General features: G+C 36.1%; 3 protein-coding genes across 4 annotated transcripts in view; all 3 read left to right on the forward strand.

The window, feature by feature from the left end:
• Nucleotides 1-12,990, forward strand: part of LOC139127941 (uncharacterized) — a 22,108-nt gene extending 9,118 nt beyond the window's left edge. The window contains exons 3-5 of one of the 2 annotated variants that reach the window (XM_070693793.1): nucleotides 146-877; nucleotides 1,479-1,600; nucleotides 11,055-12,854. In XM_070693793.1, the coding sequence (XP_070549894.1) occupies nucleotides 146-877; nucleotides 1,479-1,496 (750 nt within the window). In that variant the 3' untranslated portion in view covers nucleotides 1,497-1,600; nucleotides 11,055-12,854. Of the gene's footprint in view, nucleotides 1-145; nucleotides 878-1,478; nucleotides 1,601-7,440; nucleotides 10,543-11,054 lie in introns of those variants that run through there. The other variant, XM_070693792.1, reaches the window with a different exon arrangement.
• On the forward strand, nucleotides 3,660-5,156 carry LOC139127893 (uncharacterized). Its single transcript, XM_070693748.1, has one exon. It carries the CDS (start codon nucleotides 3,660-3,662, stop codon nucleotides 5,154-5,156), a length of 1,497 nt encoding a protein of 498 aa, XP_070549849.1.
• A 7,650-nt stretch (nucleotides 12,991-20,640) lies between the features above and the next one.
• Nucleotides 20,641-27,500, forward strand: part of LOC139127894 (uncharacterized) — a 10,950-nt gene continuing 4,090 nt past the window's right edge. Inside the window, exons 1-2 of the mRNA XM_070693750.1 lie at nucleotides 20,641-20,948; nucleotides 26,337-26,362. The gene's annotated coding sequence lies outside the window, so the exon portion shown is untranslated. The remainder of the gene's footprint in view (nucleotides 20,949-26,336; nucleotides 26,363-27,500) is intronic.

Raw genomic sequence — 27,500 nt, forward strand, 5'->3', positions numbered from 1 at the left:
GTGTGTCTCTATGTCAGTATTTATATGTATGTCAGTATTTATATGTATATGTATGAATATATGTATATTTGCAGGGGACCATGTTATTGAAAATGGCCTGTTAAGTTATGCTTTGATGTTAATATTATGTCTCAATATCTTTCAGATGCCACGCAAGAAGAATTGGAAGAGTAGTGCAGCGCTGAAGAAGAGGTTGAGTTTGGGTCGTGTCCCATCAACCACTGTCCATTTGGAGCATAGAGTCCTTCAGGACTGTCATAACATCGCAAATATATCCGAAAATGTTGTCCTTCGGGACTCTAATGACATGGCCAATGAATCTGGAAATGTTGTCCTTCGGGACTGTAATGACATGGCAAATGAATCTGGAAATGTTGTCCTTCGGGACTGTAAAGATGGAAATGTAGTCCTTCGGGACTGTAATGATGGAAATGTAGTCCTTCGGGACTGTAAAGATGGAAATGTAGTCCTTCGGGACTGTAAAGATGGAAATGTAGTCCTTCGGGACTGTAAAGATGGAAATGTAGTCCTTCGGGACTGTAAAGACATGGCAAATGAATCTGGAAATGTAGTCCTTCGGGACTGTAAAGACATGGCAAATGAATGTGCAAATGTGGTCCTTCAGGACTGTAATGACATGGCAAATGAATCTGGAAATGTAGTCCTTCGGGACTCTGATGACATTGCAAATGAATCTGGAAATGTAGTCCTTCGGGACTCCAATGACATGGCAAATGAATCTGGAAATGCAGTCCTTCGGGACTCCAATGACATGGCAAATGAATCTGGAAATGTGGTCATTTGGGACTCTGATGACATGGCAAATGAAACCCGAAATGCAGTGCTTTGTGACTCTTATGACATGGCAAATGACAATGTAAGTACTAGGAAAGATTTATTTCATACAAGGAAGGAAATGAGACATCAGAACATGACATGACTAGTATGGCAATGAAAACTACAAGTAATACTGAATATGAAGTGAGAGTGAATGAAAGTGACATTAAAGTTGATAAAATGATTGACAGTGAGAAGGTTAAGATACAAATCAAATGCTCAAACTTAGTGCAGGGCAGTTTTAACCAAAGTCATGCTCAATTTGGTGAGAACAGTGGGAGGCAGTGTGTTGCTAAAGTGGGAGGCAGTGTGTTGCTAATAGCTATGTTTCTGTACTGTACAGTAAAATAAAAATGTGCAAATGTGGAATACATGCGACATGGATTTAATACTGCAAACAGGTAATGAATTGTATGGTTGTGTGCAGCAATCACCATCAGTAATCGATGTTTATCTTTTAGTCACAGAACTACCACAGTCTATTGAGTTGTTTGACACAAAGTTTAAGTCAAGTTTTGGACAATCTGTCACAGGTCTAATAGGTGAAGATATCAATATTGATAGTTTTGTGATGTCTTTGTACAATGCATTAGTAGTGACATTAACACAATATGATGCATGTTTTGTTAATTTTGGAGCAGCTGTTTTTGCCGTATTGAAGAAAGAGAATATCTTCTATACATTTGACAGTCACTCAAGAGACTCAAATGGCATGGTTACACCAAATGGCACAAGTGTACTGATACCATTGGACAGTATTGAGGTAGTGTATAAACATTGCTGTAATTTAGCTACTTCTATGGGTATTGGTAGAAATGAACAGTTTGAAGTGACTGGAATTACTGTGAATATTGAATCTGACTGTGTTGCCAATGTAAGTAATGGAGACAATAACAGTGATGATGAAGTAGTTGTTGTTGGCATAGAAGAGACACCACAGTTATATTGCCCTTTGGATTTTGAGTTGTGTGAAATGCTGTGCAATGAACTAAGCATTAGAATGAAAATGTTACACGTTTATACTCTGGTCCAGGTATTGAAATGGGTGACCCTTGTAGAACAAAGAAAATCAAGGAGGATGGAAATTGTTTCTTTAGAGCGGTATCATATGCATTGTGTGGTACAGAGAATAATCATGATGTAATTCGATTGGCCATTGTTAAGCATCTTAAAGAGAACTCCGCTGTATTCTATTGTCATTTAAGATGTGGATATCAGTCAGTTGATGATTACCTTGTAAAATCTCACATGCAAGATTTGGGAACATGGGCAACTGAAGTAGAGATACTAGCAACTGCAAACCTTTTGAAATCAGATGTTGTCACTTTTAGTAGGGGTAAATGGGTAAAATATTCTAGCACTCAGATTAACAAAAACAGTGAAACTACCGGTAAATCAATATTTCTGAAACACTGTATGGAAGTTCACTATGAATTGTGGAATGTGTCAAGCCTCCAGGGTGTTTTAGTGTATGAATGTGGCCATCATGCGATGAATACATCAAGGAATACGACGAAAGTCATTAAAAATGTTCCGCAACGTAAAGTTAAGAGGAGTTTAGGAACTGATGTAAATGAAGTAGTGGACCCAAAACATGTTGATGGGAGAAAAAGAGCTGGAAAACAACTGAAGTATGAGGAGAATGTAGTATCTGTTGATGAGATTTGTAGATCAATAGCACATCGAGTCTTGAAACGGAAACGACCATGTACAGTTACTGATCGAAGTACTTTGATTAAGAAACAAAGACGAGAAAAGCAACAACAGAGATATTGGACAGAATTTGAATTCCGTGCAAAAAGGAAAAGTGCTGTGAATACGCACTACATAGATAATGCTGTAAATAAGAAAGCAAGAGCAAAACAAATGTATACAGACAACGAGTGTTATAGGGAAGCTAAAAAAGCAAAAGGGAAACAAATGTATAAAAACAAAGAGTGTTATAGGCAACGTAAAAAAGCACAAACAAAACAAATGTATGCAGACAAGGACTGTTATAGACAAGCTAAGAGAGCACAAAGTATTGAGAAATATGAAAAGAATGAAATTCATAGAGAGGATGTTAAGGCACGAAGTATTCAGAAATATGCAGATAATGAATGTCATAGGAGGATGTTAAGTCACATAGTATTCAGAAATATGCAAACAATGAGTCTCATAGGCAGGATGTTAAGGCACAAAGTATTCAGAAATATGCAAACAATGAGTCTCATAGGGAGGATGTTAAGGCACAAAGTATTCAGAAATATGCAAACAATGAAAGTCATAGGGAAGATGTGAAATCACAAAGTATTGAAAAGTATAGACACAACCAGTCTCATAGGGAAGCTGTCAAAGTGAGAAGTATTGAAAGTATGAAGTGAATCAGTGTCATAGAGCAGCTGTAAAGGCAAGAAGTGTCCAGAATATCAGGAAATGAGAGTCACAGGGAGTTGGTTAAGGCAAGATACATTAGAAAGTATAAAGATAGTGAAAGCTACAGGGATGATACTAAGTGTAAAGTATTTGCTGCTCGACAGTTCAAAGCTAATAAACAGAAGAACATTGAAACTGTTATAACTATGTTTCGAAATGAAACAGTTCATGGCCCCAATTATGTATGTTCAGTTTGCTATCGACAACTTTTCAAAAATCAAGTAATACAGTGTAAAAGAGAAATATATTCGAAGAAAGGAGGCTTTGTAGCAAAGATTGCAAAGAAGTGTCTTGAATTTCACCAATGCACAGATGTATGTGGTAGTGACTGTTTATATTGGAGACAGAAACAACAGAAATTAATGTGGATATGTTATACTTGTCATCGTAAATTGTTGAATGGGAATATGCCGGCAGAAGCTGCAGCTAATAATCTTCATGTAATGAATATTCCAAAAGAACTGAAATGCTTAAATTCTCTAGAGCAACATTTGATTGCTTTGCATATTCCATTTATGAAAATGTTAGCTCTACCAAAAGGTGGTCAGAATGGTGTACATGGACCTGTTCTTTGTGTTCCTTCTAGCCTAGAGAAAGGTACTTATGTTTTGCCGCGACAGGAGTCAGATGATCAAATGATTAGGGTGAAATTGAAACGGAAACTCAGCTATAAAGGTCATTACCAATATCAATATGTGAATGATTTCAAGATCAAAAGTGCACTTCATTACCTAACAATGAACAATAAGTGGTACAGAGGTATTTCTTTCAATAAAGATTGGAGGAATCCATTGTCCAGAATTGATGAAGGAGATGAATGTATTTCTGATGAAGATGGTACAAGACATGAGAGTGATAAACAAAAGACAGAACCACAGGATGATGCTAGAAATATTGAATCACAGGATAATGCTGGAAATAGCAAATCAGGAGATAATGCTGAGAATACAGAATCACAGGACAATTCAGGGAATGCAGACGCAGAAGATGGTGATAATAATAGTGAAGAGCAGCAAGGAATGTTCATGGATACATGTCTTCAACCTGTTGACATAGCTCAGGAAGTTCTTGATCAGCATTTTGACAAAATCTATTGTGTTGCTCCTGCAGAAAGAAATCATCCTGTTGAAATGTTAAGTGATGAAAGTAATGAAGCAAAGTCTTTCCCTGTATTGTACCCTACTGGGTCACCAACTTTTCTGGACAGTCGCGAAGTGAGAATTACACTTGCACGATATCTTCATAATCGTTTGATGAATGTAGATAGCAGGTTTGCGAGAAACACCGACTTCATATTTTATGCTCAGTGTTTATCAGAGGTGCAACAAGTGTTGTCAAATGTGTCTATAGCAATGCGGAAAGGGTCTAGCAAAACATGCCGTGAAAATATAACTGCTGCAAGTTTGACAGATGAACAATCACTAAAGAAAATTTTAAATTATGATGAAGGTTACAAATTTCTGAAACCAATCCGAGGAACACCACCTTATTGGCAAAGTGCACAGAAAGATCTGTTTGCAATGGTGAGGCAGCTAGGTATTCCGACGTGGTTTTGCTCATTTTCATCTGCTGATATGAGATGGCCTGAGATGGTCGATAGTATTCTTGAAGCACAAGGTGATATTCGCAAAGCAGAAGAGCTGGACTGGTCAGAGAAATGTGCTGTGTTAAGAGATAACCCTGTAACAGCTGCTCGAATGTTTGATCAGAGATTTCATTACTTTTTGACTCAAGTAATAATGTCACCAGCAGAACCTATCGGTAAAATTGAAGATTACTTTTATCGAGTTGAGTTCCAGCAACGTGGTTCACCACATACACATTGTCTGTTTTGGGTGAAGGATGCACCAAAAGTAGACAAAGATGATGACGATGATGTCACTTCATTTGTTGACAATATGTGACTTGTGAAATGCCATGCTCAGAATATGATGAAGAACTTCATGAAATTGTAAACAGTGTTCAAAAACACAGCACACGGCATTCAAAATCTTGTAGAAAACATGGTACTGATTGTAGATTCAACTTTCCCAGACCACCTTCTGAAAAAACATTTATTGCTCGACCTGACACTGATGCTCAGTTGCCTGAAGTCATAAAAAGGCTGTTAGTGATTTAGATAAGGCACTCAGTGGAATCAATTCCAATAGTACAGAAAGTTCTGTTGAATACTATGAAGTAGACGAAGTTGAATCAGATCAAGCACCAAAAGTACTAAGTAAGGTGAGGCCAAGAAAATTCTGTCGAAAATCTGGACTGCACTTTCAGATTCTGAGAAGACTTTCTCAACAGTTGAATCTCTGTTTACTAGTATAGGAGTTACACAAGACTTGTTTGAGAGAGCGTGCAATGTATTAACTAAGAAAACCAGTGTGGTCTTGAAAAGAGAATCAAGTGATGTGTGGTAAACCAATACAACAAGGACTTGTTACGATGTTGGAATGCTAATATGGATATACAATTTGTTGTTGATGCATATAGTTGCATTGTGTACATTATTAGTTACATATCCAAAGCTGAAAGAGAAATGGGCTTACTGTTGGATCATGCACAAAAGGAAGCTTCTAAAGAGGATAATGCAGATGCAAAGAAAGCACTTAGACGATTGGGATTGTTATATGTTAATAATCGAGAAGTGAGTGCCCAAGAAGCTGTGTATAGAGTGTGCAACTTGAGGTTGAAAGAAGGATCGAGAAAGTACACTTTATCCCAACAGGGGATAACCCTATTAAAATGAGTTTACCTCTTGAAATTCTACAAATGAGAAGTGAAGAAGGTGATCTTGATGAGGAGGAAATCTGGATGACTAGCATCATAGATCGTTATAAAACAGACCAGATGGAGATATATTTGATGAAATGTGTCTTGCTAGTTTTGTATCTGAGTACAGAATAATGTCGTCATCAGAGGTGTCAAATACATGTTCAAAGAAGAATGTAGTTAAACTGAAAAATGGTTTTGGTCATATGAAGAAAAGAACTCGAACTGCTCCAGCTGTGGTGAGATATGCAAGGTTTTCAGCAATGAAACAGCCAGAGAAGTATTATCAAAGCATTCTTCAACTGTTCTTGCCATATCAGTTTGATGCTCAGTTGAAACCTGACAACTTTAATTCATATGAAGAATTCTATAACACTGGTGCAGTGAAGTGTGGTAGCAAAGCTGTTAAAGCTGTGAAGGCTATAGTTGAAAGGAATAGAGCAGTCTTTGAAAAAGAAGCTGATGTACTAGATTCAGCAGAGGAGATCCTTCGAACAAGTGATAACTTGGAAGATGCATGGGCTCAAATTCATCCAGAGTCTGAAATAGATAGATTGGAAAGTTTACAAGAGAGGAAGGACAATTATGTGTCAGATGAAGGAGAAAATGATGAATCTATACCTGACTTGCTGGAGAAAAAACGGAAAGTGTCAGCCTCAGAAGTGTATCACCATTGTGAATGTCAAGAAATGAAGCTGTAATATTGCTAAGATCTTTAAATAGCACACAGAGAGAGATATTTTACAAAGTGCGGCAGTGGTGTCTGAACAAAGTCAATGGAAAAAGTGTTGAAGCTTTTCACATGTTTCTAACTGGAGGTGCTGGCACAGGAAAATCTCATTTAATCAAAGCCATGTACTATGAAGCTACAAGAATTTTGGCTCGTATTCTACCAAATCCAGATGATGTATCAGTTTTGTTAACAGCACCAACTGGTGTAGCTGCGTTTAATATAAATGCTAATACCATACACAGTACCTTCTCAATAGCTATTGATGCACAACTGCCATACCAACCGCTCGGAGAAGAAAAGATTAACACATTGAGATCTAAGCTTAGCAGTCTTCAAATTCTCATTATCGATGAAATTTCTATGGTTGATAAGAAACTACTTGGCTATGTTCACGGAAGGTTGAGACAAATTAAACAGACTGGTGATCAGTTGCCATTTGGTGGTGTAGCAGTGATTGGTGTAGGTGATTTTTACCAATTACCACCAGTGAAAGGAAAGGCATTGTATGTGAACAGTGAAGGAGTTGATCTCTGGAATGATTACTTTTCCATTGCTGAACTGACTGAAGTAGTGAGACAGCAAGACTCTGAATTTGCTGAAACATTGAACGTAATCAGAAAAAGACAGAAATCTGATGATTTAGATGCTCATGTTGTTACTATGCTTCAAAATTGTGAAACTGGTGAGGAGGTAAAGGAATTCATATTTTTGCAACCAACCGAAAAGTTGATGAATGTAACATTAGAAAACTTCACTCGTTAAGTTCAGATGTAATTTGTATTAATGCACAGGATTTGTACAGAGATCCCAAAACAAAGAAATTAGTCAAAGTGAGTGGGCAACATCGTAAAGTGTACAATACCAATTTGGCAAAAACTGTTACTCTGGCAGTTGGTGCTCGTGTGATGTTGACGAAGAATATTGATGTGTCTGATGGTTTAGTGAATGGCGTTTTTGGCATTGTGTCATACATACATGTGGAATCCAGAGAGAGTTTTCCATCTACTATATATGTTTGTTTTGACAATGAAAAGGTTGGTGCAAAACTTCGCCGCCATACAGAGACATTATCAATGATACCAGAAAAAAGCACGCCAATCAAGTGTGAGGAAGACAAAGTGAATAACTGTGGAAGTATACGACGTCAATTCCCACTCAAGCTCGCTTGGGCTAGCACTGTACATAAAGTGCAAGGATTAACTGTAGATGAAGCTGTAGTATCATTGGACAAAATATTCCAACCAGGACAAGCTTATGTAGCCCTAAGTCGAGTAAAGTCTCTAAGTGGACTTACTATAACCGATTTCCAAGAATCAGCTATATACTGCAATGACAAAATTGATGCTGCCCTGTCCTGTATGCCAAAGTTCATGACATCGTCAGAAGGAACTTATAATGCAGATAGTTCATGTACCATAATGCTGCATAACATAGAGGGTTTGCACTCTCATTTTGAAGATCTGAGAAATGACCATAGATTTATGACAGTTGATTTTATATGCTTGACAGAAACTTGGCTACCAACCTCAGATATGCAGAATGATTTGCAATTAAGTGGTTTTGCACTTTATCACAAGCCAAGAGAACTTTGTTACGATACATCTGACCCAGTGACATCTGAATTGAAGCAGCAAGCTCATGGTGGAGTAGGCATTTATTCAAGTGCGGATCAATGTATTGAAATCTTGGAATTGTGTATAACAAATCTGGAATATCTTGCATTCTATGTTAAAGAGATAAGATTGACAGTAGCTGTTATATATAGACCTAAGTCTTATAAAGCTGATGTGTTCAAGAGAAATCTGTTGAAATTAGTGATAGAGATTGAGAAGATCCCTGGTGGCAACATCATCATTGGTGATTTCAATGAAAACATATTTGTGTCTTCATGTTTGCTGAAATTGATGGAGCAGAGAGGCTTCTCACAGTGTGTTTCAGAGGCAACAACAGAAAGTGGAACATTGATTGACCATGTTTATGTGAAAAATGTAGATAGTGTAGGTGTCGAAGTATACAAACTTATTTTAGTTTTCACAATGCACTTTTGTTGAAGATTTGAATGCATGCAAAGGTGTCATGTTAACTGTTTACCTTTGTGATGAAAGATGAGCTAGTGCTACATATGCTGTATGTGGTATATGAGTAGTTTACAGACTAGTATTGTACAAAGTAGAAGTTTTCAGGGAAACATTTCCTTGAATGGTAGAGAAAAAGGGTAAATATGCAAATGGTCTAGTGACTCATAATTCCAATGATATCACCATCACTTGTGAACTTAATGCAAGATATGGTTTTAAAGTGTGTGTAGATATACCATCTTCTGAAGCTGTTTCATTGACCATGTTTATGGAAAAGGAATCACAAAAGGTTATCCCGTCCTGATGAAAATAAGAAACAGATGGGGAGGGCAGATTGAGACGGGCCCCCATATGTGTGTGTGTGTGTGTGTGTGTGTGTGAGTGTGTGTGTGCTTGCATACAGGGCCGTAGCCTGAAAGGGGTATAGGAAAAAATCTAAGAACAGTGTGCGCTCTTAGCCAATGTGAAACACCACTTTCCAAACAAAGTCACAGGTAAAGCAAGGAAATTATGCATAGGAGATGTAAAGGTATAGAATCCTTATTTAACTAAAACTTTTGGCTGCACGTGGTGTATGCTTCAGGGCACACTGTCCTAGAATTTTTCACATGTAATAATATTAAGTAATATAGGAAAAATCACCATTTTACTTCCAAAAGTGTTATGAGCACTGGTATTTACTTTGAAGGCAGGTGTAATGTGACTTGGGTAGAAGTTAGCATTAATTACTAATGTAAACATTTAGTTGTATCAACCTTTTAGGTCACAATTTGTGGTTTGTGTAGTGATTGACTGGCTATTAATTCCTCAATCAGCCAGTGATGTAAATGACATGCCCATCATTACAATTGCATATGTTTAAGGATATATGGATAGACAATAAAATAGCCACTAATAGATGCATAGCTAAAGTTGAACCGTACCACTACAAAAATGTTCTACTGACAAACAGAGGTGCTATACATGTCTATTTTTACAACTAACAATTTCATGTTATTAGCATTTACACAACTGTGATGTACCATAGTGTTCAGAATATTTCATCTCTGTCTGTATGTTGTAAATATTCAATGTTAGCCTGAAGGAGAGACAAGATCATATGATCCTATGTTTATTCTACAAAATGAACATTTATATTTGAACTGTAACAATTTACTGCACACAGACATAGTGTTGTAGTGTTTGAGTGTAGTGAGAGAAAAATAATTAGTAATTTACCCAAGCCCAAGGTTCTGTCAGGTTACGGCCCTGTTATGCACAGTGGGAGGTGGGCTTTGAAATGATTGAAAGCTATGTGTTTGTTGAATTGCTTCAGAAGCAAAAATGTAACTAACTCTGTTAGCAATTGACATTTAAAGTTGTTGGTCTGCAAAGAGGTGAAATTATAGATCTCAGATACACAAAAAGAATACAAACTGTAAACTCATTATGTGGAGTGGTGAATGGAAGTTTAACAGATGCAGAAAGTAAAGATGATATACCATTGAACAATGTATTTTGAGATTCAGCAAGAAATGTCCCTTTCTGCCTTGCAAATGAACTGAGGGAATGGACTATCAAATGCTGCTGAAATGAAGTCGCTTGAAGTGATCTGCATTCATTTAAATCTGTTCTATGGAGATAGGGATGTTCTACCCTGAAAATATAGCTGACATTCTAGCCAATGAGCTTAGTGAAACCAAGGCCATAGTATGTCACTGAAGTTGTTTGTCTTGAAAGGTACGCACTGCAGAGTAATAATGAAACATTCGTAATAGCATTACTGTAGTACTTTATTTGTATGTGAAATAATAAATGACCTTATGTAAATATTTTTGGGAAAAGAGAATGTTTTAAGAATAGATTTGTTATCGAGTAGCAGACTTGTTTAGTTGCAATGTAAAATAGCATGTAATATGTGTGAAAGAATTTCTGAACAGTTCTCTATACACAAGTGGATTACTCAATTGTCTTCTGTACTTTTATTTAGTGAATGCAACCTTTAGTTTTGTGAATGGTGATTTGTGCCAGGAAAAACATGACATAGTAGAAATTTTGGTGTTGTTGACTTTGACTGTGTCATTCATAACAAGTTCATATAGGAAATTAAGATAGTGCAATGAAGTAAATGTAACATATTAAAAGCTAATGCTGGCCTCATCAAAATGGCATATTATGGCATAACAGACCTAAACCAAGTTGACAAATTTTAGTATCAGTAATATATGTATTTTGTCTGATTTCATTTTCAGGGTGCAATATCAACTCACCTATGGACTAATCACAATGAAAGAGGCATGTTTCATTCTCAAATTAAAGCAACTTTCACATCAGTGTGCAACAGTGCCACGGGACAGTAACTGAGAGTTCACATGATTCTAATTTGGATGACTGTAACAGAAGGATACTCAAGTCATTTATTTTCATTGCCAGGAAGATATTTTCTGCAGATGATAAGAGCAGATGATAAGTCTTGACATTGAAGTGTCTTGCCACAGGAGAGAATGCATTTTTGTGAATAACATATTCTGAATATCTCACACACTGTGGAGTATGGAAATGTTCTCTACACTAATGTACCAGTGTCACTGTACAATATTGCCATCCCACGGATCTGTGAAGCAAGGAAAACAACAGAATGTTCCATTGCTTGTAACTTTTATGACTATAGAAGATGACACACAATGCGTCATTCTCTTTCTGAGTGTGACCCTGTCTGCAGATGGTGGCAAGGCACAATAAACAAGAAGTACTCAGATTGTTTTCCAAATAGAATAGAACAGATGTGACAATACCTCTAATTTCGGTAACTGCAGAATATTGATCTCACCTTGGTTATGGGCATTGTCAGATGTGGGCATTTTCTGCAAATGATAACAGCCCATGACAAAGCTGTAGTATTGAGAGTGTTTTCCAAATGGGACAATACGTATGGAAGTAACAGAACCTGATTATGTCAGAACACTTGCTAAATATATTGATGTAAACTAGTCCTGTTGGTGCATATTGTGCTCTGCATGACTCACTGTGAGGTGGGATGGTACACATTTGCCGTGTTTCAGTGCAAGTTCAGTCATTGTGGTAGTGACAACTCTTGTAAAACTGCACATATTGTTAAAGGAAAGTTGTCATTGAATAATATAAGCTGTGAGGCTCTTTATTTATTGAGGTTCATCACCACAGATTTGATATTCAAGAAGGCTATTTATGAAAAAGTGCATAAAAGTGTTTCAAAGAGATGTGGCTGGAGCATGGATTATAGTGTCACTATAACATAGTCATATTCATTTCATGCAACATCCAACTGTATTTCCACTCCACTGTGCTATTTACAGTTAACTGTATTATATAATGAAAATATCCTTGATTTTATAGCAACTGTAGTTTTAGTTAACTGTAGGATGTAATTTATATATCGCTGAAGCAAATGCTTTTTCTGAATTATTCACCTGTATTGGCCATGTATGAGATGTGCTGTTGATTTCTTCAACACAACAATGAGGTCCATAATAATTCATTTCAAAAAGAGCATATCATTTGACCTGCATCCAAAAACATCTGTACCGGCAGGGGGACTATAGTCTATAGAAACTATTGGAATGAATATCTATCTGGTATCCATCGTCAGCGCGTACCGTATGTATGTATGTATGTATGTACCGTATGTATGTATGTGTATACATGTATGCATGTATGTGCATATGTACCTGTCTACATATGTACTTATGTATGTATGTATGTATGTATGTATGTATGTATGTATGTATGTATGTATGTATGTATGTATGTATGTATGTATGTATGTATGTATGTATGTATTTTTGAATGTCCTTAGAGAATATTTTGAGAATACCAGTACCTACAGATATGATATGTGTTGTGAGGATTCAAAATATTTTGTCTGTTTTTTGTTTTTGATGTTTTTGAAAATATACTGTACTATTTCCAGATAACTGTAGTATGTAATATCCTTGATTGTATAGCAACTGTATTTCAAGTTAACTGTAGTATGTAATTTATATATCCTTGATTGTATAGCAACTGTATTTCCAGTTAACTGTAATATGTAATTAATATATATCCTCAATTGTATAGCAACTGTATTTCCAGTTAACTGTAATGTGTAATTTATATATCCTTGAAGATTATATATCCTTCAATAAAGTGCTGTGTTCAAATTTGTCCATCAGTATTGGCTATTTTTAATATGTGCCGGGTATTGGGATGATGCTAAGGTCAAAGATCAAGAGGAATCACAAAAATTTTCGGGTTCACTTTGGTCCCATACAGGTCACTTTTAAACAGACACTAGCCCATTTGGCCCTTTGGTCTCTTAAAAAGGACTTAAATAGCCTTTGCAATAGCATAGCTGCATAGAAATAGAGCAGGTCAAAGATCACTGGAAAATATGCAATATAATGCTTTAAAAATCTTCGTCTCAAAATTGTCAAGGTCTGTGAGTTTGAAATTTGTATGAAGGAGCATGGCTATATAGTCTAAAAAGTGACATGAGGAGAATTTTGATTTATCACTTTTTATGCAAATGAACTAAAGTTTACAGTTTATTTTCAAAATGGTCGAAAGTTCACATGACGTTTTGTTAAGGTAATGTGACCAAAAATTTACTTTTGCAGACTTGCACTTGTATACAAACTATAAAGTCTCTAAGTGCAATGGTATTTACGTGGGAGTTGCAGAAGTGCAACATAATAATAATAATAATAATAATAATAATAATAATAATAATAATTACATAAGCACCTACCTAATGAGTCATGGGCACATATATTAAAATGGTGCTAAAAGTCATCCTTCAAACCTGTCATTTTTGCAAAAAAATTGTATCACATACTTATGCCAGTTTACCAAAGATCTGGCCTCTAGCTCTATTGGTAAGCCAGGAAATACAAATGTGCAGAATAAATGAGGGCCAAGATGTGACATTTTAAGGCCTTATATCCTATCAATTTTTGAAGGGAATAGCACTTTGGGTTACTGAGTTATGCATATATGTATATTCAAGGTCAAAAGTCATCGAGGTCACATGACCTTTTGTCAAAAAAATTGTATTGCTAAGTTATACCTAGATACCAAAAAATCAGACCTCTAGCTCTATTAGCTGGCTCAAAATTAGATATGTGAATAATTAATGAACATAAAGGATGTGGTGTCATAAGGTCTCCCATCATACCAAATATGAAGGGTGTAGCACTTGTGGTTACTTAGTTATGGACATACACTCATATTTAAGGTCAAAGGTCATCGAGGTCACACGACATTTTGTCAAAAAAATTGTATTGCTAAGCTATCCCTATATACCAAAAATCAGACCTCTAGCTCTATTAGCTGGCTCAGAATAAGATATGCGCATAATTAATGAGGTACAGGATGTGGTGTCACAAGGTCTCCCATCATACCAAATATGAAGTGGGTAGCACTTGTGGTAACTTAGTTATTGACATATACTCATATATAAGGTCAAAGGTCATCGAGGTCACATGACATTTTGTCAAAAAAATTGTATTGCTAAGTTATCCCTATATACCAAAAATCAGACCTCTAGCTCTATTGGCTGGCTCGGAATTAGATATGCGCATAATTAATGAGGTACAGGATGTGGTGTCATAAGGTCTCCCATCATACCAAATATGAAGGGTGTAGCACTTTGGGTTACTTAGTTATGGCCATATATGTATATTTGAGGTCAAAGGTCATCAGGGTCACATGACATTTTGTCAAAAAATTGTATTGCTAAGTTATCCCTATATACCAAAAATCAGACCTCTAGCTCTATTGGCTGGCTCAGAATTAGATATGCGCATAATTAATGAGGTACAGGATGTGGTGTCATAAGGTCTCCCATCATACCAAATATGAAGGGTGTAGCACTTGGGGTTACTTAGTTATGGCCATATATGTATATTTGAGGTCAAAGGTCATCGGGGTCACATGACATTTTGTCAAAAAAATTGTATTGCTAAGTTATCCCTATATACCGAAAATCAGACCTCTAGCTCTATTGGCTGGCTCAGAATTAGATATGCGCATAATAAATGAGTTGGAGCAAGAGGATCTCTAGCCCTATTGGTTAGCCTAGAATTAGATATACGCATAATAAATGAGGTCTGGTCCCGTGACATATTTGCAATAGATTTCTATCCCATAGTAGTCCCTGTGTACCAAAATTTGGATCTCTAGCCCTATTGGTTAGTCTAGAATTAGATATGCGCATAATTAATGAGGTCTGGTCACGTGACATATTTGCAATAGATTTCTATCCCATAGTAGTCCCTGTGTACCAAAATTCGGATCTCTAGCCCTATTGGTTAGCTTAGAATTAGATATGCGCATAATTAATGAGGTCTGGTCACGTGACATATTTGCAATAGATTTCTATCCCATAGTAGTCCCTATGTACCAAAATTGGGATCTCTAGCCCTACTCTTTAGCCTAGAATTAGATATGCGCATAATTAATGAGGTCTGGTCACGTGACATATTTGCAATAGATTTCTATCCCATAGTAGTCCCTGTGTACCAAAATTTGGATCTCTAGCCCTATTGGTTAGCCTAGAATTAGACATGCGCATAATTAATGAGGTCTGGTCACGTGACATATTTGCAATAGATTTCTATCCCATAGTAGTCCCTGTGTACCAAAATTCGGATCTCTAGCCCTATTGGTTAGCCTAGAATTAGATATGCGCATAATTAATGAGGTCTGGTCACGTGACATATTTGCAATAGATTTCTATCCCATAGTAGTCCCTGTGTACCAAAATTCGGATCTCTAGCCCTATTGGTTAGCCTAGAATTAGATATGCGCATAATTAATGAGGTCTGGTCAAGTGACATATTCGCAATAGATTTCTATCCCATAGTAGTCCCTATGTACCAAAATTGGGATCTCTAGCCTTATTGGTTAGCCTAGAATTAGATATGCGCATAATTAATGAGGTCTGGTCACGTGACATATTTGCAATATATTTCTATCCCATAGTAGTCCTGTGTACCAAAATTCGGATCTCTAGCCCTATTGGTTAGCCTAGAATTAGATATGCGCATAATTAATGAGGTATGGTCACGTGACATTTTGCAATAGATTTCTATCCCATAGTAGTCCCTGTGTACCAAAATTTGGATCTCTAGCCCTATTGGTTAGCCTAGAATTAGATATGCGCATAATTAATGAGGTCTGGTCACGTGACATATTTGCAATAGATTTCTATCCCATAGTAGTCCCTGTGTACCAAAATTTGGATCTCTAGCCCTATTGGTTAGCCTAGAATTAGATATGCGCATAATTAATGAGGTCAAGGTCACGTGACCTGACCCAAAATATTTCGGTGAACATTAACAGCCAATGATCGTCTATGTCCAAAAAGAACCAGACTCCTAGCTCTATTAGCTAGCCTATAATGGGCATTTGTAAATCTATAGGGGAGGTCAAAGGTCACTGAAAAATATGAAAAATAATACTTTAAAAATCTTCTTCTCAAAATCGGCAACACCTGTGACCTTGATATTTGGCATGAAGGAGCCTAACCCTATTGTCTACAAAAATTTAGGACAGAATTTTGATTGGTAAATTTTTATGCAAATGAGCTCAATTTTAAACTTTATTTTCAAAATGGCCGAAAGGTCACGTGACCTTTTGTTATGGTCATGTGACAAAAAAATTACTTTTGCTGAGTTGTACCTGTGTACCAAATATGAAGTCTCTAGGTGCAACGGTGTTCGCATGGTAGTTGCAAAAGCTCGTCGCAAGAAGAAGAAGAATAATAATAATAATAATAAATATAGCTGCAAGCAGCGATGACCGGGTTTCGACACAAGTAGCAGCATTAAGAGCAAAAGAAAAATTAGATTGTGCGCATAATTAATGAAGTACAGGATGCAGTGTCATTAGGTCTCCCATCATACCACATATGAAGTCTGTAGCACTTGTGGTTATCAAGTTGTGGACATATAGGTATATTTAAGGTCAAAGGTCATCGAGGTCACATGACATTTTGTCAAAAAAATTTTATTGCTAAGCTATCCCTATATACCAAAAATCAGACCTCTAGCTCTATTGGCTGGCTCAGAATTAGATATGCGCATAATTAATTAGGTACAGGATGTGGTGTCATAAGGTCTCCCATCATACCAAATATGAAGGGTCTAGCACTTGGGGTTATTTAGTTATGCCCATATATGTATATATAAGGTCAAAGGTCATGAAGGTCACATGACATTTTGTCAAAAAATTGTACTGCTAAGTTATCCCTATATACCAAAAATCAGACCTCAAGCTCTATTGGCTGGCTCAGAATTAGATATGCGCATAATTAATGAGGTACAGGATGTGATGTCATAAGGTCTCCCATCATACCAATATGAAGGGTGTACCACTTGTGGTTACTGAGTTATGGATATATACGTATATCAAGGTCAAAGGTCATCGAGGTCACATGACATTTTGTCAAAAAAATTGTAATGCTAAGTTATCCCTATATACCAAAAATCAGACCTCTAGCTCTATTGGCTGGCTCAGAATTAGATATGCGCATAATTAATGAGGTCTGGTCACGTAACACATTTGCAATAGATTTCTATCCCATAGTAGTCCCTGTGTACCAAAATTTGGATCTCTAGCCCTATTGGTTAGCCTAGAATTAGATATGCGCATAATTAATGAGGTCTGGTCAAGTGACATATTCGCAATAGATTTCTATCCCATAGTAGTCCCTATGTACCAAAATTGGGATCTCTAGCCTTATTGGTTAGCCTAGAATTAGATATGCGCATAATTAATGAGGTCTGGTCACGTGACATATTTGCAATATATTTCTATCCCATAGTAGTCCCTGTGTACCAAAATTCGGATCTCTAGCCCTATTGGTTAGCCTAGAATTAGATATGCGCATAATTAATGAGGTCTGGTCACGTGACATAATTGCAATAGATTTCTATCCCATAGTAGTCCCTGTGTACCAAAATTTGGATCTCTAGCCCTATTGGTTAGCCTAGAATTAGATATGCGCATAATTAATGAGGTCTGGTCACGTGACATATTTGCAATAGATTTCTATCCCATAGTAGTCCCTATGTACCAAAATTCGGATCTCTAGCCCTATTGGTTAGCCTAGAATTAGATATGCGCATAATTAATGAGGTCAAGGTCACGTGACCTGACCCAAAATATTTCGGTGAACATTAACAGCCAATGATCGTCTATGTCGAAAAAGAACCAGACTCCTAGCTCTATTGGCTAGCCTATAATGGGCATTTGTAAATCTATAGGGGAGGTCAAAGGTCACTGAAAAATATGAAAAATAATACTTTAAAAATCTTCTTCTCAAAATCGGCAACACCTGTGACCTTGATATTTGGCATGAAGGAGCCTAACCCTATTGTCTACAAAAATTTAGGACAGAATTTTGATTGGTAAATTTTTATGCAAATGAGCTCAATTTTAAACTTTATTTTCAAAATGGCCGAAAGGTCACGTGACCTATTGTTATGGTCATGTGACAAAAAAATTACTTTGCTGAGTTGTACCTGTGTACCAATATGAAGTCTCTAGGTGCAACGGTGTTCGCATGGTAGTTGCAAAAGCTCGTCGCAAGAAGAAGAAGAATAATAATAATAATAATAATAATAAAAAACAGAACGATTACAATAGGGTTTCGCACCCATGGTGTCGAAACCCTAATAATAAAAACAGAACGATTACAATAGGGTTTCGCACCCATGGTGTCGAAACCCTAATAAAAACAGAACGATTACAAGAGGGTTTCGCACCCATGGTGTCGAAACCCTAAATATAGCTGCAAGCAGCGATGACCGGGTTTCGACACAAGTGGCAGCATTAGAGAAAAGAAAAATTAGATTGTGCGCATCATTAATGAAGTACAGGATGCAGTGTCATAAGGTCTCCCATCATACCACATATGAAGTCTGTAGCACTAGTGGTTACGAAGTTATGGACATATACGTATATTTAAGGTCAAAGGTCATTGAGGTCACATGACATTGTGTCAAAAAAATTGTATTGCTAAGTTATCCCTATATACCAAAAATCAGACCTCTAGCTCTATTGGCTGGCTCAGAATTAGATATGCGCATAATTAATGAGGTACAGGATGTGGTGTCATAAGGTCTCCCATCATAACAAATATGAAGGGTGTACCACTTGTGGTTACTGAGTTATGGACATATACGTATATTCAAGGTCAAAGGTCATGGAGGTCACATGACATTTTGTCAAAAAAATTGTAATGCTAAGTTATCCCTATATACCAAAAATCAGACCTCTAGCTCTATTGGCTGGCTCAGAATTAGATATGCGCATAATTAATGAGGTCTGGTCACGTGACATATTTGCAATAGATTTATATCCCATAGTAGTCCCTATGTACCAAAATTGGGATCTCTAGCCCTATTGGTTAGCGTAGAACTAGATATGCGCATAAATAATGAGGTCTGGTCACTTGACATATTTGCAATAGATTTCTATCCCATAGTAGTCCCTGTGTACCAAAATTCGGATCTCTAGCCCTATTTGTTAGCCTAGAATTAGATATGCACATAATTAATAAGGTCTGGTCACGTGACATATTTGCAATAGATTTTTATCCCATAGTAGTCCCTGTGTACCAAAATTCGGATCTCTAGCCCTATTGGTTAGCCTATAATTAGATATGCGCATAATTAATGAGGTCAGGTCACGTGAAATATTTGCAATAGATTTCTATCCCATAGTAGTCCCTGTGTACCAAAATTTGGATCTCTAGCCCTATTGGTTAGCCTAGAATTAGATATGCGCATAATTAATGAGGTCAAGGTCACGTGACCTGACCCAAAATATTTCGGTGAACATTAACAGCCAATGATCGTCTATGTCGAAAAAGAACCAGACTCCTAGCTCTATTGGCTAGCCTATAATGGGCATTTGTAAATCTATAGGGAGGTCAAAGGTCACTGAAAAATATGAAAAATAATACTTTAAAAATCTTCTTCTCAAAATCGGCAAGACCTGTGACCTTGATATTTGGCATGAAGGGGCCTAACCCTATGGTCTACAAAAATTTAGGACAGAATTTTGATTGGTTAATTTTTATGCAAATGAGGTCAATTTTAAAGTTTATTTTCAAAATGGCCGAAAGGTCACGTGACCTTTTGTTATGGTCATGTGACAAAAAAATTACTTTTGTTGAGTTGTACCTGTGTACCAAATATGAAGTCTCTAGGTGCAACAGTGTTCGCGTGGTAGTTGCAAAAGAAAGGCGGAAGAAGAAGAAGAAGAAGAAGAAGAAGAAGAATAATAATAATAAATATAGCTGCAAGCAGCGATGACCGGGTTTCGACACAAGTGGCCGCATTAGAGCAAAAGAAAATTTAGATTGTGTGCATAATTAATGAAGTACACGATGCAGTGTCATAAGGTCTCCCATCATACCACATATGAAGTGTGTAGCACTTGTGGTTACTGAGTTATGGACATATACGTATATTCAAGGTCAAAGGTCATGAAGGTCACATGACATTTTGTCAAAAAAATTGTATTGCTAAGTTATCCCCATATACTAAAAATCAGACCTGTGGTACAAGATATGATATTTTAAGGTGTAATATCCTATCAAATATGTGGAGAATAGCAGTTTTGTCGAAGGAATTGAATGCCATAGTTATCTTTATATTTTTAAAGAGTGGGATATGTGCATTACGTGTTCAATTACAGGTATAATTGTAGCCCCATATTTTTGCCTGTCAATCATAAACCAGACCTGTAATTTACATTGGGTACAACTTAGTTTTGAAAGTGTATGTTTAACTATTGAATTTCAGTCCAGGCTGACGCGCGCCACCAATAGGACAGAATGGAGAATGTTTTGGGAATGCATTGCGTTCATTAAAAAAGGCGCCGGGTTCTGAATCAGTTTATGATTACACGTTTAGTAATCGGGTAACCGAAGCCGATTTTAAAGTTCCAGCATTATCTACATCGCTGTTCAGTGAGAAACTGAACATTCTAAACAAGTGTAACGGTAAAGTGTCACTAAATATGCAGGATATTCACGTTATATATTTAAAAATCGTCTGAAGACATGTCTCGAAAATCTGAAAACGAATGGACATCTCTCAGATGACGTTCAAGTCAAGGTAAGTATGTTCACATGTCTATTTTTTTACTGCCGATTGATTCGAATTTTAGACCTTAGGAAACTTATGCATGAGGTTCAGACTATGTGTCGATGTGTGTTGGGAGTTCGTACAACACTCGACAATAATTATATAGCGGAAATTTTTGATTCCGAAGGAGATTTTGAAACATTAAAATGGGTTCGCGATCTTCCAATATGGTGTCTTGAGTTTAGTCACATGGCGTTTTCAATTGCGCAATATTCCAAGACAGCAGAAATGGACGGTGAAAAAAATGTGTTCAAAGTAATGGTTCTTTTTCAATGATAGTGAGATTGGCAGGTTTGTATCGTGAAATATATCTATTTCCTTGCGGGTATTTTACATTCAGTGGTGTCAACAATAAGTCGTGGAAATGTGCCGTATATAAAGTGACGAGTATTTCGTGCTGGCGATTTTTGTGATTGTTCACAAATATAGTACTTTGATTAAGTAATTATTTGACTGTCGACTGAGTGTTGATGTGGAGTGTAGAAGTATATGTGTGTGTGTGTGTTTAAAATATTGAGGGGTTTTATATGTCAGTGCATTGGCAATATGCGATGCCATTTACCAAATATTTCAGGTAAGTAGAGAATGTTTTGTATAACAGCCATTATGGAATGTTAGAAATCATCTAAAGGACAGTGTTGGCTGTTGAACTTAAGCTGAGAATCGTTGTTATCATAAATCCTAAGTGCTTCCTTGTAAATTCTGCAGTGTTAAGAAGACATGGCTGATTTGTAGCAATTCTTTTACCATGATGCTGAGTTTAAAGGAGATTTTGAAGAGATGTGATACATAAAAGACAAAGAAAGTGACAAATAGTTATACATGTTGATGAATTGTTGTAAGAAGCTGGTGTTGTTTTCATAGTGAGAGTAATAATCAGTAAATGTGATGAATACTGTTGTTGTGAAATTATGTAGGAAAAGATATTTACGCTAAAGCATTCCAGTGTAAAAAGTGATCTTGAATGTACACTTATCATAAAGTAACTAGTGTACTGTAGTATTAGGAATGTATGAATGCTAGGGACAACATGGTAGTTTCAATGTGGGTTTTGTATGTAATCAGTAACTGTGTAAGTAAATGTAAAAAATAGCATCAAGGACAATGTTCATTGAGATTATTACTGTGTTACAGAAGGTCCGCAGCAATGTTCAAAGCAATCAGACAAGCCAGTGCAGACAAAAATATTGATTGGACAAAAAAGAGCAAACATTTACAAAAAATTCTGGAACTCTGACTCTGCACATTTCAACAAAATTTGAAAAACCCAATATAAGCTTAAATTTGTTTGTCAACTTGTGTGTGTGATTGATGTTTATAAGATATTATGGTGCTACAAAGTTGTTGAATATGCTATACTGTGATTTTTAGCTCCCATAGCCCTATGTATATATGGCAATGGAAGCTATTCTTATAGGCTAAGGAACTGTCTGTATGTATGTATGTATGTCTGTAACGTGTGTATCGTGCAGACCTACACGATAGGTTTGCATGATTGCCATGATAGCTCTTGACTCATTTTCAGACCCTCATTGGACATACACGTTTGACATTTTAGACACGTTAGCTCTGTCAACGTAGGTCGGCACGTTATACAATATATCTCATGATTGCCATAATAGAATTCTACTTATCTTGAACCCTAAAATGACGTACACTTTTGACGTCTATAGACACAATGTCTAACGTGTATGTCATTTTAGGTTGTCAACATGAGTCAAAATCAAACATGCCAATCGTGCAAACCTATTTTGTATCGTGGAAACCTAACGTGTACGGACCTAACGTGCCTAAAATGTCTAATGTGTATGTCATTTTAGCTTCTACACATGAGTCACAATCTACCATGCCAATCGTGCATACCTATCGTGTATCGTGCAAACCTAACGTGTACGGACCTAACGTGACTAAAATGTCTAACGTGTATATCATTTTCAGTTCTCCACATGAGTCACAATCTACCATGCCAATTGTGCAAACCTAACGTGTACGGAGCTAACGTGTCTAAAATGTCTAATGTGTATATCATTTTCGGTTCTCCACATGAGTCACAATCTACTGTGCCAATCGCGCAAACCTATCGTGTATCGTGCACACCTAACGTGTACGGACCTAACGTGTCTAATATGTCTAACGTGTATGTCATTCTAGGTTATCAACATGAGTCAAAATCTACCATGCCAATCGTGCAAACCTATTGTGTATCGTGAAAACATAATGTGTACGGACCTAATGTGTCTAAAATGTCTAACGTGTATATCATTTTCGGTTGTCCACATGAGTCACAATCTACCATGCCAATCGTGCAAACCTATTGTGTACCGTGAAAACCTAACATGTACGGACCTAACGTGTCTAAAATGTCTAATGTGTATGGCATTTTAGGTTCTCAACATGACTCAATTTCTATAATGCCAATCGTGCAAACCTAACGTGTACGGACCTAACGTGTCTAAAATGTCTAATGTGTATGTCATTTTAGGTTCTCCACATGACTCCAATTTCTATCATGCCAATCATGCAAACCTATCGTGTATTGTGCAAACCTAATGTGTACAGACCTAACGTGTCTAAAATGTCTAACGTGTATGTCATTTTAGGTTTTCAACATCGGTCGAAATCTACCATGCCAATCATGCTAACCTATTGTGTATCGTGCAAACCTAACGTGTACAGACCTAAAGTGTCTATAATGTCTAACGTCCAGACTTTCACAGTGTTTAGTTATGCACGTTTGTCCTGCACGTTTGGGTTCTATAATGTACAATGGCATACAATTGCCCATAGCACGATAGCTTCAACAATGTGAAACGTGCATTTTTACCAACTACTGGCCATAGCTCTAATTATAGGGGGAAAGTTGTGCTTTACCCCACAAACCTATATATTTTTGGTTGGCTCATAAAATTGTCTCTGCATTATTGTTGCCATGGTAATATTTTAGTCACATGACAGGTCACATGATCAAATATGGTGGCAGCGTATATATCTTCTTTTGATGAAAATATATATTTTTCAAATAGTTTTGTGTACTGTTCTGTATTATTTGCTAAATAAAGAATTAAAACTTAACAGCAATCTCATTTAGAAAAGATTTATTCACAGTAGTAATGTTATTGTACTTTATATACAAAGCAATTAACATTCTGTAAGCAAAAGTTTTGAGTTCTGTATTTTTCATAAAGGTACAATTCATGACTATCAAAGATATGTTCCTTGCACATGTGTCCAACTGTTAAGGCATTTAATAAAAGTTGCCCAGCAAATTATTTTACTTTTTTGAGTTGGCATCCTTATCATGTGTCCAGCTGACATGATCAAATATTTGAGAGAAGCAGAGCTGATTTTTTCCTTGTGTAAAATACTTACATACCACCGGTCAGTCAAAACTGAACTGAACTATTACAATCGAGTCCCATGAAACATCAAAATTCTTACATTAGAATGGAGTTCCCTGAAACATCAAATTCTTACATATGTAATACCTTTACAACCAAACAACTGACAATGTTAAAGATATTTTCTGTAAAAGTTAAAATTTATATTCAAACGTGTATTTTCATATAAAATCACACTTGTCACTGCTGTTGTCAAATTCTATTTGGTAAATGAGCAACAACAGCAACAACACCACTTTCTTTCCTTGAAGTGTCAATGATATCAATTGAAAGTAACTTTTTTGACAATGGGTAATTTACATACACTACTTCACTTTGTTTGCCAAATCAAACTGATTTTCATGCTAAAATTGGTAAAATTTAATTATTCTTGCACAACAATAAAAAACTCAAGGCTTAGTTTTTATATTTGTAAATAATTATAATGAATGTAAAGGATCTATTGTAAAATATCATTTGATTACTGTACATTTTGTTTGTATTCTAGTGTGTAGTACAAGTTCAGCTGCACTACATGTGAGGCTGATATAACATGCAGTGCATATACAATTCAATGTTAAAAGTACATTCAAAACTGTTACAATATTTGTGCTACCTTTAACATGTAAAATACTAGCAGAAAGGTACTTTATGCAACTTTGGGTAAAGCCAAGCATAGTTAGTTTTTACTTTACATATCGATTGCTAAATCAAGATTTCAGTCTCCCTGCAATGTTACTTTTAACACTATCAGCAGCTCATTTACTGTGGAATAAAGTATCAGATGGAAACAATCACATCACAACACTGAAGAAACAGTTCCTGGGGATTTAGTGACAGTACACATCACATGGCTGAAGAAACAGTTTCGGAGAATTTAGTGACTATGCACATCACAAGACTGAATAAACAGTTTCTGAGAATTTAGTGACTATGCACATCACATGACTGAATAAACAGTTTCTGAGAATTTAGTGACAGTACACATCACATGACTGAAGAAACAGTTTCTGAGAATTTAGTGACTGTACACATCACATGACTGAATAAACAGTTTCTGAGAATTTAGTGACAGTACACATCACATGACTGAAGAAACAATTGCTGAGAATTTAGTCAAAAGTTAAACTGAGAATTGTTATCATAAATATTTAGTGTTTCTTTGTAAATTCTGCACTGTTAAGAAGACATGGTTGATTTGCAGCAATTCTTTTACCGTGATGTTGAATTTAAAGGAGATTTTGAAGAGATGTGATACATAAATGACAAAGAAAGTGACAAATAGTTATACATGTTGATGAATTTTTGCAAGAAGCTGTTGTTGTTTTCATAGAGTAATAATCAGTAAATGTGATGAATACTGTTGTTGTGAAATTATGTAGGAAAAGATATTTACACTAAAGCATTCCAGTGTAAAAAGTGATCTTGAATGTACACTTATCATAAAATAAGTAGTGTACTGTAGTATTAGGAATGTATGAATGCTACGGACAACATGGCAGTTTCAATGTGGCTTTTGTATGTACTCAGTAACTCTGTAAGTAAAGTAAAAAACAGCATCAAGGACAATGTTCATTGAGATTATTACTGTACTGTGGAAGGTCCACAGCAAGTTTCAAAGCGAACAGACAAGCCAGTGTGGACAACAATATTGAATGGACAAAAAGAGCATACATTTACAAAAAATTCTGGAACTGTGCATATTTCAACAAATTTGAAAAACCCAAAATAAATTTGTTTGTCAACTTGTGTGTCTGATTGATGTTTATAAGATATTATGGTGCTACAAAGTTGTTGAATATGCTATACTATGACTTTTATAGTGAGTGTATGAGTATGTGTAAGAATTGTATGTATAATAGTTGGAATGATGGAGGTGATGTTGTGGTCTGTGTGTGTTGCGTTAACTATGAAAATGAACATTGTACCATATACTGAAATAGACAATTTGATAAGTCTGTTCCTCTTTATTTTTTTGCAGTTTTTGGTAACCAAATATTTCTGACGGTAAGTGTTGCTGTCATGTGTTGTTTTGATAAGAGATTACAATGCTTGTACTTTTATTGATCATATATTCTTAATGGGAGTGTATTTGAATTGAGCCATGGAATGAGAAAAGGGCCCTCTTGGCTAAAAAATCACTTTTTGTGTTTTTATCATAATATAATACTGTGACGCTTAAATTTTCATTTGATCAAGTTTTTAGGGTCAGGTCAGCCTAATTTGCATATTTATGCATTATTTGCATATATAATGAGTCAGTTTGGCTTCAGTCATGTTGACTACAAATACTTATATACAGCAAATTATTTAGGTTTTCCTGCAATTGTATGTTGTTTTCAATATTAAGTACAATGTATTTTATTTCTGTCATACTGCAGGACTTTCATTTTCAAAACTAGAATTAATGAATTAAAGAAACAATAATTGAAAAGGTTTGAACATTGCCAGCAACTGCAATATTTTAAAGATAAACTGAGAAACAAAGAAAAATCTAACCAAGTCTCTCTAAAAAGGACAGCAGCTTTTTCTTTTGATAGTTTTCCAGTATCTTTGTTCTTTATATCAAATATTTATTTTCATTCTAATTTTAAAAGTATGTTTAAACATTAAAATTTGTCAAGCTATATTGAGTAAAACACATGACTGTAAGCCCGGACTAAAATTCATGCTGGCGACAGGATTACACATTTTGTGTGCTTACACTACAGCGTGTCTATGTGTGATTCTTGAAATCTTAACAAGTCGTCACATCAAAGAGAGTACGACAAATGCTGTGAGCTTTAATACTGAAAAATTCATCAACCATTTCATCATTCGTAATGTCGGTCTCTGTAATATTACTGTTGACCATAGTTTTTTTGAGTCCGGGTATTCAATGTCATGGCTTACATTGGCATTTCCGCTGTCAGCAGTACTCATACTGATACTGAATTTGTCTGCACTGTTCAACACAGCCGTCAACACTCATTGATAGAAAGATATTTATGTGCAATGTCCACGAAATAATCCAGGCCAGGCGTTTTGTCAAGAACTAATAACAGAGTCGCATTTTCAGGTGATATTACCTGCCTGTTTTAGACTCATTGGAGAAATACGACGCTTAATGCTGGCGATGATAACATTGACTGTACCACGCTCACAC

This window comes from Ptychodera flava, unplaced genomic scaffold (assembly GCF_041260155.1).
Source record: "Ptychodera flava strain L36383 unplaced genomic scaffold, AS_Pfla_20210202 Scaffold_39__1_contigs__length_1403739_pilon, whole genome shotgun sequence".
Lineage (NCBI taxonomy): Eukaryota > Metazoa > Hemichordata > Enteropneusta > Ptychoderidae > Ptychodera > Ptychodera flava.